The sequence below is a fragment of the Microtus ochrogaster genome, unplaced genomic scaffold (assembly GCF_000317375.1).
Source record: "Microtus ochrogaster isolate Prairie Vole_2 unplaced genomic scaffold, MicOch1.0 UNK29, whole genome shotgun sequence".
NCBI lineage: Eukaryota > Metazoa > Chordata > Mammalia > Rodentia > Cricetidae > Microtus > Microtus ochrogaster.
The window spans coordinates 1,932,213-1,950,202 of record NW_004949127.1 but is presented as its reverse complement, the minus strand read 5'-3'; the positions used below and the strand labels follow the sequence as shown (position 1 = coordinate 1,950,202).

The window sequence follows — 17,990 nt, the reverse complement described above, 5'->3', positions numbered from 1 at the left end:
TCTGTAGCCCTGGCTGTTCTGGAACTTACTTTGTCAGATGTGTTCAGATGAAGGGTGCACAACGGGTTCTTGGGTAAAGTTTTTTTTTTTTTTTTTGGTGGTTGTTTTTGAGGCAGGGTTTGTCTGTGGAGCCGTGGCTGTCCTAGAACTCTTTCTGTAGACCAGGAACTCAGAGACCTTCCTGTCTCTCTGCCTTCCAGGTGTGCATCACCACCACCCCAGCTGCTTTTTCTTTTTTACTTGTTTTTGTTGGTGTTACTTTGAGATGGTATTATTCCATAGCCCAGGCTGGCCTGGCACTCACGGTGATCCTCCTGTTTTAGCCTCCTGAGTGCCGGGATTACAGACGTTAGCTACTCTGTCATCCCTCACATTTCTCAGTATTGATGACCTTGAATTCCTGATTGTCTTGTCCCCACTTCCCACTTTAGGGACTACAGGTCAAGTGCTCTGTGCCTGAGACTTTTCTGTACCGAATGATAGCTTTTCTTTTTTAACTTTATTTCTGAAGGAATTGTTAAAGGTGGACGGGTGGACAGGTAGACAGTTGGACAGTTGAACAGTTCTTAGGTTTGCCAGTGGGAAAAACAGAGCGGAGTAATTTTTTTTTAAATCTTTAATGGGACTTCTCTTGCCATTACTCTGTGTGTATGTGTATGTGTGTGAATCTGTATGCATATGTGTGTGTGTGGGTGTGTGTTATGGGTTATGTATGTGTGTGTGTGTGTGTATGTGTATGTTGAAGGAGGCTGCTTATTGGTTCCCAGTTGCTCGGCAGCTCAGACCCAAAATAAGCACACAGAAACAGTATTAATTAAATCACTGCTTGGCCCATTAGCTCTAGCTTCTTATTGGCTAACTCTTACATCTTAATTTAACCCATCTCCATTCATCTGTGTATCACCATGTAGCTGTGGCTTACTGGGTAAATTTCCATCGGGTGTCCGTCTCTGGAAGGGCTCCTTCTTCCTCCCAGCATTCAGTTTAGTTTTCCCCCACCTAGCTCTACTCTACCCTATCACAGGCCCAAGACAGTTCCTTTATTAACCAATGGTATTCACAGCATACAGAGGGTAAACCCACATCAAATGTGCCAGGCAAGTGCTGTACCACTGACTTTATGCGACTGTGATTCGAATTCTGAACCAGGATGGCTGTGGTTATTATTTAACAGATCTCTGCTCCATGAGAACCTGTCATTTGGTCCCTGCCCAGAATTATGTGTAAATTAGTGGATGTAAAAAGTAAGATTCAGGAAAAAGAGAAAGAGTCTTGACAGAAAAACAATCATCAGGAGCAGCGAGTTTCCTCCTATCCGCCATGAAAGCCAAGGAGACGCGGATGAGGAGCTGGGGACTCCATGCAGTCCTTTCAACTCTGAGAAGGAATAAACACAACCGAGCTAGCCAGTGCATGCCTCTCCCATATGACATGCTTGCGTAGCATGTAGAATGAGGTCCCTGAGTTCCAGACACGAGAAGAGCATCTAGGTTGCTTTTAGGAAAACAACGTTATAGCCTAACAGGGTGTGACCAACTTAGACTCTGCATGTCCCGTCCCAGGACGGGGAAAAAAGAACTCTTAGTCATTATAGTATATGTTCCATGGAGCTTTGAGGATCATGGAGAAAAGTTTGGTAAGAAGTGTTTTATCACCTTGGCCGGTGCTGTGGTTCCATTACAAAGTCCACCTACAGTGGCCAGGCCCAATTCTTTAGCTTTATTTTATTTATTCTTTGAAAACTTAATACAGGTATATAATGTATCTCGATTATATCACACACACACACACACACACTCACACACACATACACGCACGCACACACACATACACGCACACACACATACACGCACACACACACGCACACACACATACACACACATACACACACACATACACACATACACACACATACACGCACACATGCACACACACACACTCACACACACATACACGCACACATGCACACACACACACTCACACGCACACACACACTCACACGCACACATGCACACACACACACACATTCCCCACGCCAGCTCTCCCCCAGAACTTTCTATCATGTCTCCCTCTCAACTTCATGCCCCCGTTCTATATTTTATTATTTACTAATTTAACCCACTGAGTCCAGTTGACGCTGCCCATATATGTTTGGCCATGGGGAACCAATCAGCGGTAAAAGTCCTTCCCCAGCAGCCATCAACGGCCAAGTGCACTCTGGCTGGGGTTGGACTGAGGAAACCTCCCTCATCCATGCTGACCGTCTAGCTGGCTTGATCTTATTACGCAGCTCTTACTTAGGTAACCACAGCTGCTCTGGGTTCACAAGTGCTGACCAGAGAACAGCATTTCCCGGCAATTGTCCACTTCCTATTCTCTCTGCCCCCGAACCTTAGGTGTGCATGTATGTCTGTCTGTCTGTGAGTGTGTGTGTGTGTGTGTGTTGGGCGGTATTGGATACAGATGTCCCATCTATGGCTGAGTACACTCATAGCCACCTCTGCTCTGCTTTTGTAAAGTAAGACATCACTCAATTAACCCCCACCCACCACAATAAGGGGTTTTTCTGACCAGCACAAATATATGAATATAGGCATGGATATTTAGGAAGCAGTCTCACAGCATGAATATCTATAAGAAGATACCAGTAGGTTCTCCACTAGAGCCGATGACTTCATAGGCATGGATTTTTACCTTCTTACAATATCATGTATGAATTCCCTGCTGTGAAGACCTCAAACTCAATCAAGAGATGGTTGGTGACCCCTAGTCCTGCCATTGTGGCTCCAGGATGTACAGCTGCTTGCGGGTTGGTATGATAGTGCGCAGGTCCCAGCGCAGGGGGAGATCATGATCTCTCTCCTTGCAGACTGACTAGCACTTTCCAACACTATGAAGGCTAGCCTTCGGGGAGGCTTCCTGGTCAAGAGCTGCAACGGAAGTGTGCGGTGTCTTTGGCAACAGGGTCTCGCCATCTAGTCGTGGTGGGCAACCTAGAGCAATGACAATAGCCTGACTGCCTTGTTTGGGGTACCTTTGGGGCACTCCGTTCATCCAGAGTGAGACACTGCATAAGCCACAGTATTGATTTCACAGGTGATGATTGCTGAACCCTGCTCCATGGTAGAGGCTGAGCTCAGGAGCTCAGGCAGTCAGCAGACTGTCTTCTCCTGCCCTTCTACCTCTGCTTTGTAGATCTTGTATAAGAAAACGTCCGCCGGTTGGTTGGAGGTCCTGGGCTTCCTCTCAGAACCTGCCCGTCTGTTTGTATTTCTCCTTCCCTAGGGAGATTGTTAGAAATGGTGGTTAGAACACCACTGGCTGTCAGGCTTTGGTACTTTGTCTCTTCATACTTGGAGAAAGTGAGCACCCAAGCCTGGCATGGTGACTCTGTCTATAATCCCAGCAGCTGGAAGGTAGGGAAAGAGGAGTAGAAGTTCCAGGTTACCCTTGTCTGCATAGCAAGTTCAAGGCCAGCCTGGGCTAGAAGAGCCCAGCCTCAAAACCCAAACAGACAAGTGGGCGTCCAGCTTCTTACAGTGCCCTTGCTGGCTTAAAGTGAAATATAAGGAAGTTAAAGTCACCCACAAACTAGAGTAACATTGAATGTTTCTTTTGCCCTAAAATTGGCAGGATTTGGAGGTAGAAGGCAGAGGTGTCTAAGAGTTGAAACTATACAAAACCATAAAGAGAAAGATAAATCTGATTAACATAAACCCACTCATTTCTGTTGGGCACCCTGTGAACTCCAAGCTAGGATGGCAAAAGTCCATTGAGTTTATGATATGAACAGTTTTTATGAAACATGGAGTCTTTACAAAATGGACACACATATTAGTAGACTAGTCACTGGGGAAATTACTAATGTGATAATTTATTGCTATGAAAATTAAATGTATTTCTCCCATCAAATTTTCCTGTCAAGTTCCTATCGGAGGAAGAAAGTGCCCTTTGTTGTAAATTAAACTCTTTTTAAAAATATTGTTACATAGCCAGGCAGTGGGGGCGCATGCCTTTAATCCCAGTACTCTGGAGGCAGAGGCAGGTGGCTCTCTGTGAGTTCGAGGTCAGTCTGGTCTATAGAGCTAGTTCTAGGTCAGGCTCCAAAGCTACAGAGAAATCCAGTCTCAAAAACCAAAAAAAAAAAAAAAGTATTGCTACACATTTTTTAATATAACATATTTTAGATATCATCTATATATACATTATCATGGGAAGGGACTGAGTGATGGGTCAGAAATGGGTGTGTCTGTCTGTTGTAGGGGCAGCTTCTGTGGCACTCCCCATGGGGACCAGCAGAGAGAAGCATCTTATGGATCTGTCTAGTAATTATAAACCACAGCCATCCGGATTCAGGTTTCTAATCAGTGATGTAAGGCTCAGTGGGAGAGCATCTGCCCAGAACACATGAGGCCCTGGCTTTGATACATCCACAGGCATGTACACCCAGGATACATTCGCTACACGCATACAGATCTCACACACACATAGATACACAGACACACTCAGACATAGCAACATACACACACTGCACACATACAGACACAAACACACACACACCACACAGATACAGACTACACAGACACATAAACACACACCACATACATACAGACCTGACACTCACACATATATACACACACCACACAAGCACATAAACACACACATACACCACAGATACAGACCACACAGACACACAAACACATACAGCACATACATACACACCACAGAGACACAGACACACATACAACCCTCCACATGCATACATACAGACACTCACCACACACACACACAGATCACGATCACATAGACACACCTACACACAACACACACACACACAAGGTCACTCCTTTTCTGCTTATGTATCTTTATTTGGAAAGAAGGGCTTTCAGTTGAAGGAACAGTCACATTCTGCTCTTAAACATAGCTTTCGAATCTGGCAGTGTTTTAGACAACTATTGCCACTAATTTGGGGACATTTTTGTCGCCCACCAAAGCCACCTCATGCCCGAGAGCAGCACTCCATCTCTCACGGCACCTGCCCCACCTCCAGTCATTAGTCTTACTTTTATGGTTTTGCTTATTCTGTTTCATACAAATGCAAACACAGGCAATGTAGCCTTTTGTTTGTTTTACTCCTGAGACAGGGCCTCACTCTAGACCATGCTGCCTGGGACCTGAGCCCTCCTGCCCCTGCCTTCTGAGTGCTGGAATGTTCAGTGTGTGCCACCATGCCTGGTCCGAGATGGAATGGGTTATCTTCTTTTTAAAATGTATTTATGTTTACAAGTTTTAATTTGCGTGTATGTAAGCATACCACACGCACACCCTGTGCTCTCAGAGGGTGTCAGATCCCCACGGAAATGGGGCTGTGGATGATTGTGAGCTACCATAGGGGTGCTGGGACCTGTACTTGGGTCCTCTGCAAGAGCGGATAGTGCTCCTAACCACTGAGCCGCGTCTCCAGCCCTGACTGCTTCATTCTTTAGATACACCACTCTTAGCCCTGATGTGTGACCCTTCAGCGTGCCATCCGCCCAGACTGTCTGTTAAGATTTTCCTGTGTCATGGCCACATCCAGGGCCTTCCTGCTCCTGTTGATCACTGCTGGCTCCTTTTGTCCTGAGTCCTCCTGGTTTCTGAGGCAGTCCCTGTTCTGTCAACCTTAGTCACTCTGGCATCTCTGCAAGAGGCTTCCCAGCCTATCCTTTGTTTCTCAGGGACACCCCCAGGGTCTGGTGACCGCACCCAAACCCACACTCTAATGACCCTTTCTGTCTGTCTATGACAGGGAGTCCTCCAGCTGTGTCCCATCACCAACTGAGTTCCCTGCAGGCCCCACAGGCCCTCTATGCTCACCTCTCTAACAAATGCCAGCTGGGCTAGTGTAGTAATAGGAGCGGCGGGGCTGCATCCCCAGCACCCCAGCCACTTGGCTAGCTTATGCCCCTAAATAATTACACGGACACTGTATTCTTTTAAGCACTGCTTGGCCCATTTCTATCTAGCCTCTTTTAGGCTAACTCTCGCACCTGGACTAGCCCATCTCTAATAATCTGCTGTAGCCCACAAGGTGGCTTACCAGGGAGATTCTAGCCTATGTCCATCCTGGGTTGGAGCTTCATCGCGTGTGCCTCAGAGAGCAGAGCTCTCGCCTCTGCCCGCAAGAGTGGAGCATCATGTCTCTCTGAGGCCTCTGCCCCCGAGAGGAGAGCTGTCGAGTCTCTGAGCTCACTTCCTCTTCCTCCCAGCGTTCTGTTCTATTTACTCCTCCCACCTTATGTTTTAACCTATCAGGGCAAGCAGCTTCTTTATTTAATTAACCAATGACCTTCCTCCATCAGGCTAGCCTCTCCCTCTGTGACTGAGTGGATTCCTTGTGTCTCTGGTCTCCACGAGTAAAGTGGGGATTGATGCTGCTGAGTCTGAAGATATATGCGAAGGCCTTGGCCCCTGTTAGCCATCTGGTAGTCATTTTGGTCAGACATGAGGGGATGCCACACAGAGGGATGGACATAGTGCTAAATTCCCCCTATCTCTGCTAGTCACAGGCTGCAGGGTCTCAGTGCTACTGTGGCGTCGTGCCACCTACAGCTCTCGGATCCGCTTCCCCTGGGGACAGCAGGATGTCCCCACTTAGCAGGGAAGACTTTCTAGACCTGTCAGTGTGAGGCAGAAGCTGGGTTTATGAAGAAAAGATTTTAATATAGATGTGAGCAAGGAATTAAGGAGGCAAAGGGGGAGAGGGGGAGAAAAGGATAGTGTCCAGCCCAAAGGTGACACTGGCTTCTGAAGACAGGCGGGTGCAAGTGTCTTACCACAGCTCCACAGAGAGCTTCGGCAGCCCTTGAAGGTGCATTGTTTAGGGATTTAGGGACCCAGGGAAAGTGTTTTAGCATATCTTTGATTTAAGAACTTGTCTTCACTACAGGAGAGAATAAGGTACTGTATGAATTCATGGAACCGGTTTTACAGGCTGAGATGATAAAAATGGGTCATAAGGGTTCAAGAAATCCTCGTCATACACAGGCCACGACTCAGACATGTTTTTAGTATAAACATGGCTCATAGCCATATTCATGTGATTTTTTTTTAATTCTCAGCCAGCAGGGGTGCCAAGCCTCCTCCTTTCCCACATTCCCTTTCTCTTTCTGTCTACTCTTACACAGTCGGCCTCAGGGAGGACGTTAGTAGTAGGTACCCGTCTTGGGGTTTATTTCCATTACACAAAATTGAGCCTCTTATGGTTAGTAATTCAAATTGGTTTTCTTTTATAACTTGTATTTGAGCATGGTGGCTTACTCCTGTAATCTCCAGTACTCAGAAGTCTGATGCAGGGGAATTGTCATGAGTACAAGGCCAGTCTGGGCTATAGCATGAAAAAAAAAAAGGATAAAGAGGAGGAGAAGGAGAAGGAAGAAGAGGAGGAATAGGAGGAGGAGGAAGAAAAGGAAGAGGAAGAAGAGGAGGAGGAGGAGGAAGAGGAAGCTATTGGTATTTTCTAGTCTTTAGATTCACTGCCTATGAAAACCCATCACCGTGGGTTTTCATGAGATAACCATGGTTTTCTCTGCTGTCTCAGATCTTGGTCTTTCTTCATAAAGATGACGGAGAATACAGCCAGGAAAAGTTGGATTAGATATTGTTAAAAAGAGAAGACTTGGGAACTCGGGTATTTAGTCTCAGTAGGCAGCCCTAGCTGCCTCCCAGAGGTCTGCCTGTCTCCGCCTCCATTAAAGGTGTGCACCACCAGCTTTTTGTTGTTGTTGGTTTTTGGTTGTTTTTTTTTTTGTTTTATTTTTTGGGGGTGGCGAGTTTCTCTGCAGCTTTGGTGCCTGTCCCAGAACTAGCTCTTGTAGACCAGGCTGGCCTCGAACTCACAGAGATCCGCCTGCCTCTGCCTCCCGAGTGCTGGGATTAAAGGCGTGTGCCACCACCGCCCAGCTCACCAGCTTTTTTTTAAAAATTGTTTTTAAGCATTGCTTCGGCACACTCTGTTTTCAACATTGATAAGACACCCACAACTGAAATCATGTCGCTTCATGTTTAAAGCTAGAATCAAGTTATTTATGCCTGAAACTCACAGTTGAATTTTTAAAAAGAGATTTTCACTTTGAATAAGGCGTCTGAATGGAAAACTCGCTGTTTTATTTCTATATTTTTGAGGCAGGGTCTCCTTATGTAGTCCATGCTGGACTTTGTCATATTCTCCAAGGGCTGTGATTATCCCGCTATGAATGGAAAGTTTTCTATTTTTAGGGCCTCGTTAAGCTTTAAGCTTATTTAATACTGTCTATGATTTTGCTGAATTCATTTTGAAATGAACTGAAAATCACTTTGGCTTTATCTTTCAAATGACCGGGTGTTGGTTTGTTGTTGTTGTTGTTTGTTTTGTTTTTTCTCCTAGTTCCCTGGCCTTAGGCATAGTCCTGGGAGGAGGGGGAGGTGGCTCAAGTTCCAGTGACTTCATTCATTCCTAAATTGCGACTGACTGCAAGCACTACCTGGACAGGCGCGGTCCTAGTGAAGGAGGTGGCTTTGAAAGGCCAGCTCTCAGTCTGCTCTTCAGCGGCTAAGGAGTTAAAATCTCGGGCTGCCTAGGTGCAGCAGAGCTTCGGACCTGGTCCTCGGGGATCCTGGGACCGGGCGGGCGGGCAGGACGCCCACTCGGGGCGGCGGGGAGCTGGGACTCCGCCCGCACGGGGTGGCGCCGCCCGCACCCGCCAGGCCGGATCGCGGTCCGGGGATGCACTCACCTCCCTGGTGCTCTCCCCACAGCGGCCGCGAGCGCCATGGGCAACATCCAGAAGAAGCTACTGGGTAGGAGCGAGGGAGGCAGGCGATCGCGACGGGGCCGGACACCGCAGCCCCGAGCCGAGCAGCCGGGAGGCCCGCGGGAGACAGAGACGGCCAGTAGCACCGACGACACGCACCCCGGGGAGCCCCGAGCTTCCCAGGATCCCAGTGACCTCAAGAGCCGGGGCAACGAGCTGTTCCGCAGCGGGCAATTTGCCGAGGCAGCCTCGCAGTACTCGGCGGCGATAGCACAGCTGGAACCCGCAGGTAGGGGAGCCGAACCTGGTCACCCGGGGTCCCCGGGCTGCTCCGGTCGGGGCTTGGGACAGAAGCCGGCCTCCTGTGCGCATTGACAGGCACCGGCTCCGCATTCCTTCCCGGTGACTAAGGGCACCGCGCCACTCGACCTACGTGAGCAATACCTCGGAATGCGGAGCCTGTGCCGGCCAGGCAGGTTTGCATGGGTCTGCCCTACCTTCCCCGTGTAGCCAGTGCGGGGACAGCTCCTAGGACCGACTGCAGTGCCGCTGAGACCGCGGTCCTGTCATTTTGGTGAGCTGTAGTTTTGCTCGCGGTTTTAACTGTGTTTAATTAAATGTGGTTTTAGGAAGTGAACGTGCGGATGAGCTAAGCATCTTGTATTCAAATCGAGCAGCATGCTACCTCAAAGAAGGGAACTGCAGCGGCTGCGTCCTGGACTGTAACAGGTAAACAAGCGCACTCCAGGTTTGCCAAGATATGGGTGAATGAAGAGGTGGTGTTTAAAAGCCTTCCAAGTTTTCTGTGTAAGAGCCTAGATTTCCAAGGCTGGTTTCACTGATGTTACTGGAATGTAAAAAAAAGCCAATCCTACATACGCAGGCACACATACACACACACACACCCAACACATGCAGACACACACACATACATCCTACACACGCAGGCACGCACACACACACCCTACACATGCAGACACACACATACACCCTACAATGCAGGCACATACACACCCTACACACACAGGCACACACACACACACACACCCTACACATGCAGACACACACATACACCCTACACACGCAGGCACACATACACACATACACACACACCCTACACACGCAGGCACACACACACACCCCCTACACACGCAGGCACACACACACACCCCCTACACACGCAGGCACACACACACACCCCCTACACACGCAGGCACACACACACACACACAGGCACACGCACACCCTACATACGCAGGCACACACACACACACCCTACATACGCAGGCACACACACACGCACACCCTACATACACAGACACACACACACCCTACACATGCACACACACACTACACACACAGGCACACAGACACCCTGCACACACAGGTGCACATGCACACCCTACACATGCAGACACACATACACACAGGCACATACACAATAAACACGCAGGCGCGCGCGCACACACCCCCTACACACACAGGCACACACACACACATGCCAGCTATAGAAAATTATACAAATGCCAGGCAATGGTGGCACACACCCTTAATCCCAGCCCTTGGGAAGCAGAAGGAGGCGGATCTCTGTGAGTTCTAGGCGAGCCAGGTCTACTGAGGGAGTTCCAGGACAGGTTGGTTCCAAAGCTACACAGAGAAACCCTGTCTCTTAAAATAAAAACAAAACAAAACGGAAAAAAAACCTCAGAAAATTATACAAACTTTTTTCCCCCATGCTCCCATGGGAATTTGTGTTTCCCCTCTCTCTCTGGATTACCAGAGATGCCTGATTACTAGTTTCAGAACACTTGTCACCAGGGTAGCTTCTCCTGAGTTTAGCTCAGGTTGTCTCCAGTAGCCACTGAGTGACTCAGTATTGTTCTCAGAGCTACTTCCTTGGTACCACCTTGCTCCCCCGTCTGGACCACTTCCTTCCACTCTCCACAGATGCTCTAGGCTTTCAGTCACCTTGTTCCAGGTAATGGTCGCGCTTACCCTGCTCAGCTCCTGGCCTGTCTGGTGGGGTTCCTCAGGCCTCTGGTCGGCAGTAGGCTCAACTCTGGTCCTGACCCAATGGTGCTCTGGAACCTCCTAGACTGCGTGTAGATACCCTCATGAATAAAACATCATGCTTTCCTTTTTTAAAAATTTTATTTATTCTTTACATGTGAGTGCTCTGTCAGCATGTATACCTACATGCCAGAAGAGGGCACCAGATCCCATTACAGATGGCTGTGAGCCACTGTGTGGTTGCTGGGAATTGAACTTGGGACCTCTGGAAGAGCAGCCACATTCTGGATTGGCTAATACAGGCCTGGTTTCCTCCTGCTGCTTCATGTACTTAGAGAGGCTCGGACTTTGCCATCACAGAAGCTCTAGTTTGGACAATAAATTCATGAGTCGCAAACACTTCTTATGTTGGACTTAATGATGTAGATTAAACTCGGACTGTTTGTATCTCCAGTGTCAAAACAGCTCTAAGGCTCTTTGGGTTGTTGTCGTCGTTACTATTGCTTTGCCAATATTATAAACTGAAGTTTAGTGCAATAGTGTTTCTATTTTGGCTTGGCCTGTCTTCATCCACAGTTGTGCTGGCTCCCATTAGCTAGCTGCCATGTTTTTAGGATTTTATGAGCTAGTCGACATTAGGTGGGCAGCTTGAATTCTGTCATGGTATGATCACGAACACCATAAACACAATCAGATACCCTGAATCCGAGCTCTTTCCCCACTGAGCCTGGTAAACGTTCACCCTTGCCTGTGATGGAGGGGGCCATGTGAACTCATGAAGTGGGTGTGTGGTGACTGGCAGCGAGCACCCTTCCAACATGACTGCTCCTCTCTCGAGTCTTATTCTGGAGGAAACCAGAGATGGGTCTTCAGCCCCAGTATCCACAGAGGCTAGAATAGGAGGAGGATCTGGTCCTGCTGGGAAGTGGGGTGGGCTGTAACTCAGGGAGGGTGACCCCTGAACTGTGTTCTCAGCCGAGGAATGTGGTTCTGCCAGTCACTGCTGACCTCTGTGCAGGCCGGCCTGCTTAGGTGAGAGAACCAGCAGGAGGACCGGAGATGATACCCGTGAATGTTTGTATTCTCAGGAGGTTTGTTCTAACGCCAGAGAAGACATGATGTGCTCCAGGAACATGTCCAAATATGGATGCACTTGAATCTGTATGAATGAGGAATAATTTATTAGTAGAAAGTGTGATGATCTCTTATAGCCCCAAAGACTGCACACGTTTTTAAGGAAGCTTCTTATTTTAGTTTTTCAGTTAATATTTGCTTTTTTTTTTTTTTTTGAAGAGTTCCACGAGTTCCTATTACCAGATAGCTGTATTATAAGTCAAACCTTGAGAGAGAAGCCAGGAGTCGGAGCTCACACCTATAACCCCGCATTTGGGAGTTGGTGGCTAACAGACCCGGAGCTGAAGGTCATCCTCAGCCACAGAGTTTGAGGCCAGCCTGGGCTACATTAAACCCTGACTCAAGAAACAAGCCAGACATTTTAAACGAGGGAAATTTTTTAACCTGTGAAGATACTGTTTTTAGGTTTTAGTTTTTAAAAGTATTTATTTTAAATCGTGTGTGTGTGTGTGTGTGTGTGTGTGTGTGTGTATGCATGCCACATGTGTGGGTACCTGAGGAGGCCAGAGCTGCTGCACCCCCTGGAGCTGGAGTTATAGGTGGTTGTGAATTGCCTGATTTGGGTGCTGGGAATTAAACTAAGGTCCTCTGGAAGAACAATATACGTACTTAATTTTCCAGCCCCGAATTTAATTTAAAAACCTTGTGTATCTGTGTACATGAGAGTGCAGAGCCTGAGGAAGCCAGAGGACTATATCAGATCCTCTGAAGCTGGGCTTGCGGGGTTGTGAAGCCTGGGGGAGCACTAAGAACTCTGACTCCCTGTAAGAACAGCAGTGATTTTAACCACTGAGCCATCTCCCCAGCCTGCAGATCAATGGATGCACACCTTCCGAGCAGCAGCATTCTCCCGAAGTCTGTTGGCAAAGTCACTCTTGGGAATGTGGGTGGTGTATAAGGGGCCCACTCCTACTTCATGCCGTGGCTTCTCCTAGGATGTGAGACACAAAAAGAGGCTATCAGGCCTAAGCAAAGGTTTGAGAAACAGTGTTCTCTTTTTTTTGTTTGTTTTTTTGTTTTTTGTTTTTCAAGGCAGGGTTTCTCTGTGGTTTTGGAGCCTGTCCTGGAACTAGCTCTTGTAGACCAGGCTGGTCTTGAACTCACAGAGATCCGCCTGCCTCTGCCTCCCAAGTGCTGAGATTAAAGGCGTGTGCCACCACCACCCGGCTCAGTGTTCTCAAAAGTATTTTTACTTCATAATCATTTGCCAACCAAAAAGAGCCACATCACACTTCCTGCTTGTCAGAGAGCCTCTTCACATTGTCTGAAACTCACATCCACATACATATGCTTGAATATGCACACACACACACAGGAGTATGCACACACACACTTGAGCATGTACACACACACACACACACGCATCACTGGACAGCTTTGTATTTAGAATATTTAGATAGACTAAAGCTGCCTCTGCTCCTGACAGCCTCGCCCACAGGAGACTCCCGAGTATCCAGCCTCTTGTCCCGGTGAGCTCTGCTGTGCACACTTGTCTGTGTTTACAGTGGGATGATTCTTCTCTTTAATGGACTTTCCACTCATAAACTCATATTCATCTTCAAGATTGTGGTTAAAGAATAAAAACACGAACCCTTTCCTTTGCCATGTTAGGAAGTGCTAAGAATCATGTGACCCATTCTGTCGATTTTAGATCCGAGCTTGATTGTTTATGTCATGTCTAGAGCAGTGAGCGCCTGCAGGGGAAAGGAGGAGGTGTGGTGGGTGTGGCAGGGACACCTTTGCACTCTGGACTCACAGACGACCCTATCTGTAGTGATACTGAAGGAACTTTACAGACCAAACAGTGCAAGGTAAAAACCCTTGACGAACAAGAAAGCGGAAAGTGCGGTTGGTTTAGTCCTGGGCTCCCTCTGCCCTGTCACTGACACCGTTTTACCGTCAAATTGTGAACTATTGAAAGGGCCAGCAAGCCGGTTTCAGAAAACTCGTGTAAGTTCTTGTGGTTTAGTAGTAAGGTACCTTATTAAATGGATGGGTACAATTAAGAATTACCTTTCAGAGTGTGTGTGTGTGTGTGTGTGTGTGTGTGTGTGTGTGTGTGTGTAAGTAAGTGGAGGTCAGAGGTCAGCATCCAGTGTCCTCCTCAATCACTCTTCGTTTTATCTCTTGAGACAAAGTCTCTCACTAATCCTGGAGCTGACTGCTCATGGATTCACCTAGACCGGCTGGCTGGAGAGCCCCAGCCCGTCTTCCCCTCTCTGATAACGCACAGATGCTGCCGTACTGGTTTTATGTAGGTGAGGGGAATCTCAGCTCAGGTCATCTTGCTTCCAGAGCAAGCACATTCCTGGCTGAGCCCTCTCTTTGCTGTAAGACTTTAAGGCTGTCCACATGAATCTTGAAGCCTTGCTCTGGGGCTGGGGCTGCCCTGGTACTGTGGGGGGGGGGGCTACAAAGCTGCAGTGCCAGGGAACTCACACTTAATTGTGGAAGTGTGAAAGCACTCAAGAGTGCTTTCCTGTTCATGGGTTCAAAGATAGAGTGATTGCCGGGCAGGGGTGGCACACACCTTTAATCCCAGCACTGGGGAGGCAGAGCCAGGCGGATCTCTGTGAGTTTGAGGCCAGTCCATCTACAAAGTGAGTTCCAGGACAGCCAGGGCTGTTATACAGAAAAATTCTGTCTTGAAAAACCAAAATAGAAAAAAAAAACAAAAAACCAACCAAACAAACAAAAAAACCCACGACACTGTAATTGCTGTGCTGCCGGGACCACGGGGCAAAACACCAGGTGCGATGTTCCTGGGCCTAGTCCTGTCCTGTGCATCGTTAATAGAAACCAAAGGGCCCTTCTCAGGGTGAATGCCAAGTGACTCTTTGTCCTCTTAGGGCCCTGGAACTCCATCCATTCTCGGTGAAGCCTCTTCTTCGGCGAGCAACTGCGTATGAAACCTTAGAGCAATATGGGAAAGCTTACGTGGATTACAAGACAGTGCTGCAGATCGACCGTGGAATCCAGCTGGCGAGCAGCAGTGTTAACAGGTAACGGAATCGGAGGTTGCTCCGGGGTCTGCCTCCCTTAGAGAAGGGCCAGGTTCTCTGGGGACCTCCTCTAAGGACGCCCATTTTACAAGAGCGCCCCCCTCTTCCCAACTCGGTTTCTAGTGACGCCTTCATGTTTCCTGGCTTACCCCTCTCACACCTTACACTTAATTCTGTGAAGTTACTCCCTTTGGATAACGCCGCGTGCACAGCTTCCACGTGCTTCTGGAATCTGGATGTCAGAGGTGTTTCCGTGGATGTCTAAGTCAGTGCAGACACTAGCAGCATCTACATAGGTGCTGCGCTCAGACTGTACCTTCTCACGGGGTTTCTGCATCCCCATGGGCACCACACCTGTCGGGGGACCCCGCCTGTCATTTATGCCCAGGCGGGGTGCTTTGTTCATCTGCTCGTGCGCCCTGATAAGCAGGCACCTGTCAAGAAGGAGCGGTATTAGTGAAGAGATTGCCAAGAGTTGGATCTAGTTAGAATTCTGGCATCTTCTGCCATGGGGGAGAATGAGAAGGCAAGGATCTTCAGACTCGGGCTGGAAGTGCAGCTTAGGGCCCCGAGTTCAAATCCTAATAACAGACTGGGTCAGCAATCAGGTAAAAACGGAAAACTATGCCTCCCATGACATTTTCCCATGTGGCAGCTTTTAGAGCATTTCTGACTTTCCCGGACCCCGTGCTGGTCTTAGTGTGCCATGCCTCACACACCCTGCGAAAGACAAAAGGCAGAGGTGGCTTGGTTTCTGCCTCTCTGACAGCTAAAATATAGTCAGGGGGAAGCTTTTCCCAGTCCACTGCAGCCAGCATGCGCTGCCTGCCTCCTGTGATTTATCCATTCGGATATCCCATAGCAATAGAATCAGAGAGTACATGCTGTTGTGTTGGCAAACGTTTCTGCATTTCATCCACGGTGCAGCCCCTATGTCTTCTTCGCGTATGCACAGATCACATCTTTCTGGTTTTTATGTTTATTTTTTTTAATTGGTCTATCAGTTGATGGTCTCTTTGGTGGTTTCCACCATGTTGCTATTGCCAATACTGTGTTTGTGGAAACCCTAGGTAGGTTTTTACTTGCTTGCCTGTTTCTCTGCCTTTGGTTGACACCTAGGCGAGGAATGTCTGGCCCAATGGGAATTCCACGTTCAGTGTTCTGAGCTTGGTATTGCACATTTGCGTACGAAGGCAGTTTTAGAGCAGTCGACTTTAAGACTCTGTCACTTTTATAATGGACTTTAAAAGTTGTGTTATTTTATTTTGTTTATTTGGTTTCTGGAGACAGGATTTCTCTGTGTAACTTTGGAGCTTGTCCTGGAACTCACTCTGCAGACCAGGCTGGCCTTGAACTCACAGAGATCCACCTGCCTCTACCTCCTGAGAGCTGGGATTAAAGGTGTGCTGCCACCACCATCACAACCACCACCCAGCTTCCATGTCCTTAACTAAAACAATTTCACTTCATTTCTGTGGTGCTGTATTCATGCTGGCTTTTCCGTTTATTACAACTCATTGTGGAAAATCAGGCACCCGCAACTTTTATCTTTTTAATTTAAGCATCTGTGCTTCGTTTGTTTTTGTCTCCATTAACATCTGCCCCTCTTCTTCTCCAGGAGCCTTAGTATGTTAAACTCCCTGCATTGCTTGCCCCGGCCACACAGCATCTCTTTTCAGCCGCCTCTTCCTTCCTCTCTTCTGGTAATACACATTTTGCTTAAAAATCCTTTTTTCAAAATTCTTCTCCTCTTCAGTTGTGGATGGCTATACATTAATGTTCAAACTTATCTTTTCACACCCAGCCAATGAGATGGAGTTATTGTAGTTTATGATGGAAATTCCTGTATAGGAAAACATGTGTATTATAATTATCTGTCTCTAAATACAAAGCTTTTTTTATACAAAAGTGTGTGCAATTACAGATCCAACTACCATGAGTGCATTTCCCCTACTAGCAGCCAACCTTCCCAGCCTTTTTTTCTTAAAAGCAGATATTTGTCCCAAAGATATAATCCAAATTTGCCTTTAAATCTAAATTTGACATAAAAAACAAAACTTTGAGATAGGGTCTTATTGCAGAGTCCTGGCTGGCCTTGAACTTGTGCTGGAATTAAAGGCATGCACCACCACGCCCAGCCTCTATGTTTAGAATAAGAGGAAAACAATAACCAAGAATAGTAATCTGAATTTTAAGGTTGAGAGATGGCTCAGAGGTTAAGAGCACTGCCTGCTCTTCCAGAGATCCTGAGTTCAATTCCCAGCAACCACATGGTGGCTCACAACCATCTGTAATGAGATCTGGCGCCCTCTTCTGGCGTGCGGGCATACATGGAGGCAGAATGTTGTATACATAATAAATCTTTAAAAAAAAATCAGCAACATGATTTAAAAAAAAAGAATTTCTTTTTTCACTAAGATAAGGCCTTAGTGAAATACTCCGCTAATTCTATTTCGGACCTTGATTCGTATGAGAAGAATATAAACAGATACATTTAGGGATGGAAGAACACATGGGGACTGTGCTGATGCACGTGGCACCCAAGAAGCAGGGGTGTCCAGGGAGAAGCTGGCCTCATCGGTGCCAACACGGGTTGTGCCTCTGTCTCAGCCACCACTGGGTGCAGCTTGAACAAACAAACCCTGAAGGATGCCCAGCCGCTGTCCAGAGTAACTGGGGGAATTTCCTTCCCAGCTCTGAATTTTAGTTGCGTGTTTCACTTTTTCAAAAATTACAATTTTATTTTGAATAGAAAATGGTCTCTCTGGGCCTGGAGGCACGTGCCTATAATCTCAGCTAGACAGGCAGGAGGGTCACAAATTCAGAGCTCCACTGGGCAGGACAGTAAGGCCCTATCTCAAAACAAAAACAAAAAAAAGGACAAGAAAATGATCTAATTAATCAATGCCAGGCTTTTAAAATCCCTGGGAAGCACTTTATAGGGACCGCGTGTTTTTCTACAAGGAAGCACACTTAGACACAACTCAGTCAGTGTGATTTTTCTTCTTCTTTTCTTCTTCTTCTTCTTCTTCTTCTTCTTCTTCTTCTTCTTCTTCTTCTTCTTCTCCTCCTC

At 47.5% G+C, this 17,990-nt stretch overlaps 1 protein-coding gene across 1 annotated transcript in view; it reads left to right on the top strand.

The window, feature by feature from the left end:
* Spag1 (sperm associated antigen 1) overlaps positions 1 to 17,990 on the top strand; it is a 53,655-nt gene that overhangs the window by 23,095 nt on the left and 12,570 nt on the right. The window contains exons 11-13 of the mRNA XM_005368124.3: positions 8,776 to 9,060; positions 9,401 to 9,500; positions 14,765 to 14,917. Coding sequence (XP_005368181.1) covers positions 8,776 to 9,060; positions 9,401 to 9,500; positions 14,765 to 14,917 — 538 coding nt within the window. The remainder of the gene's footprint in view (positions 1 to 8,775; positions 9,061 to 9,400; positions 9,501 to 14,764; positions 14,918 to 17,990) is intronic.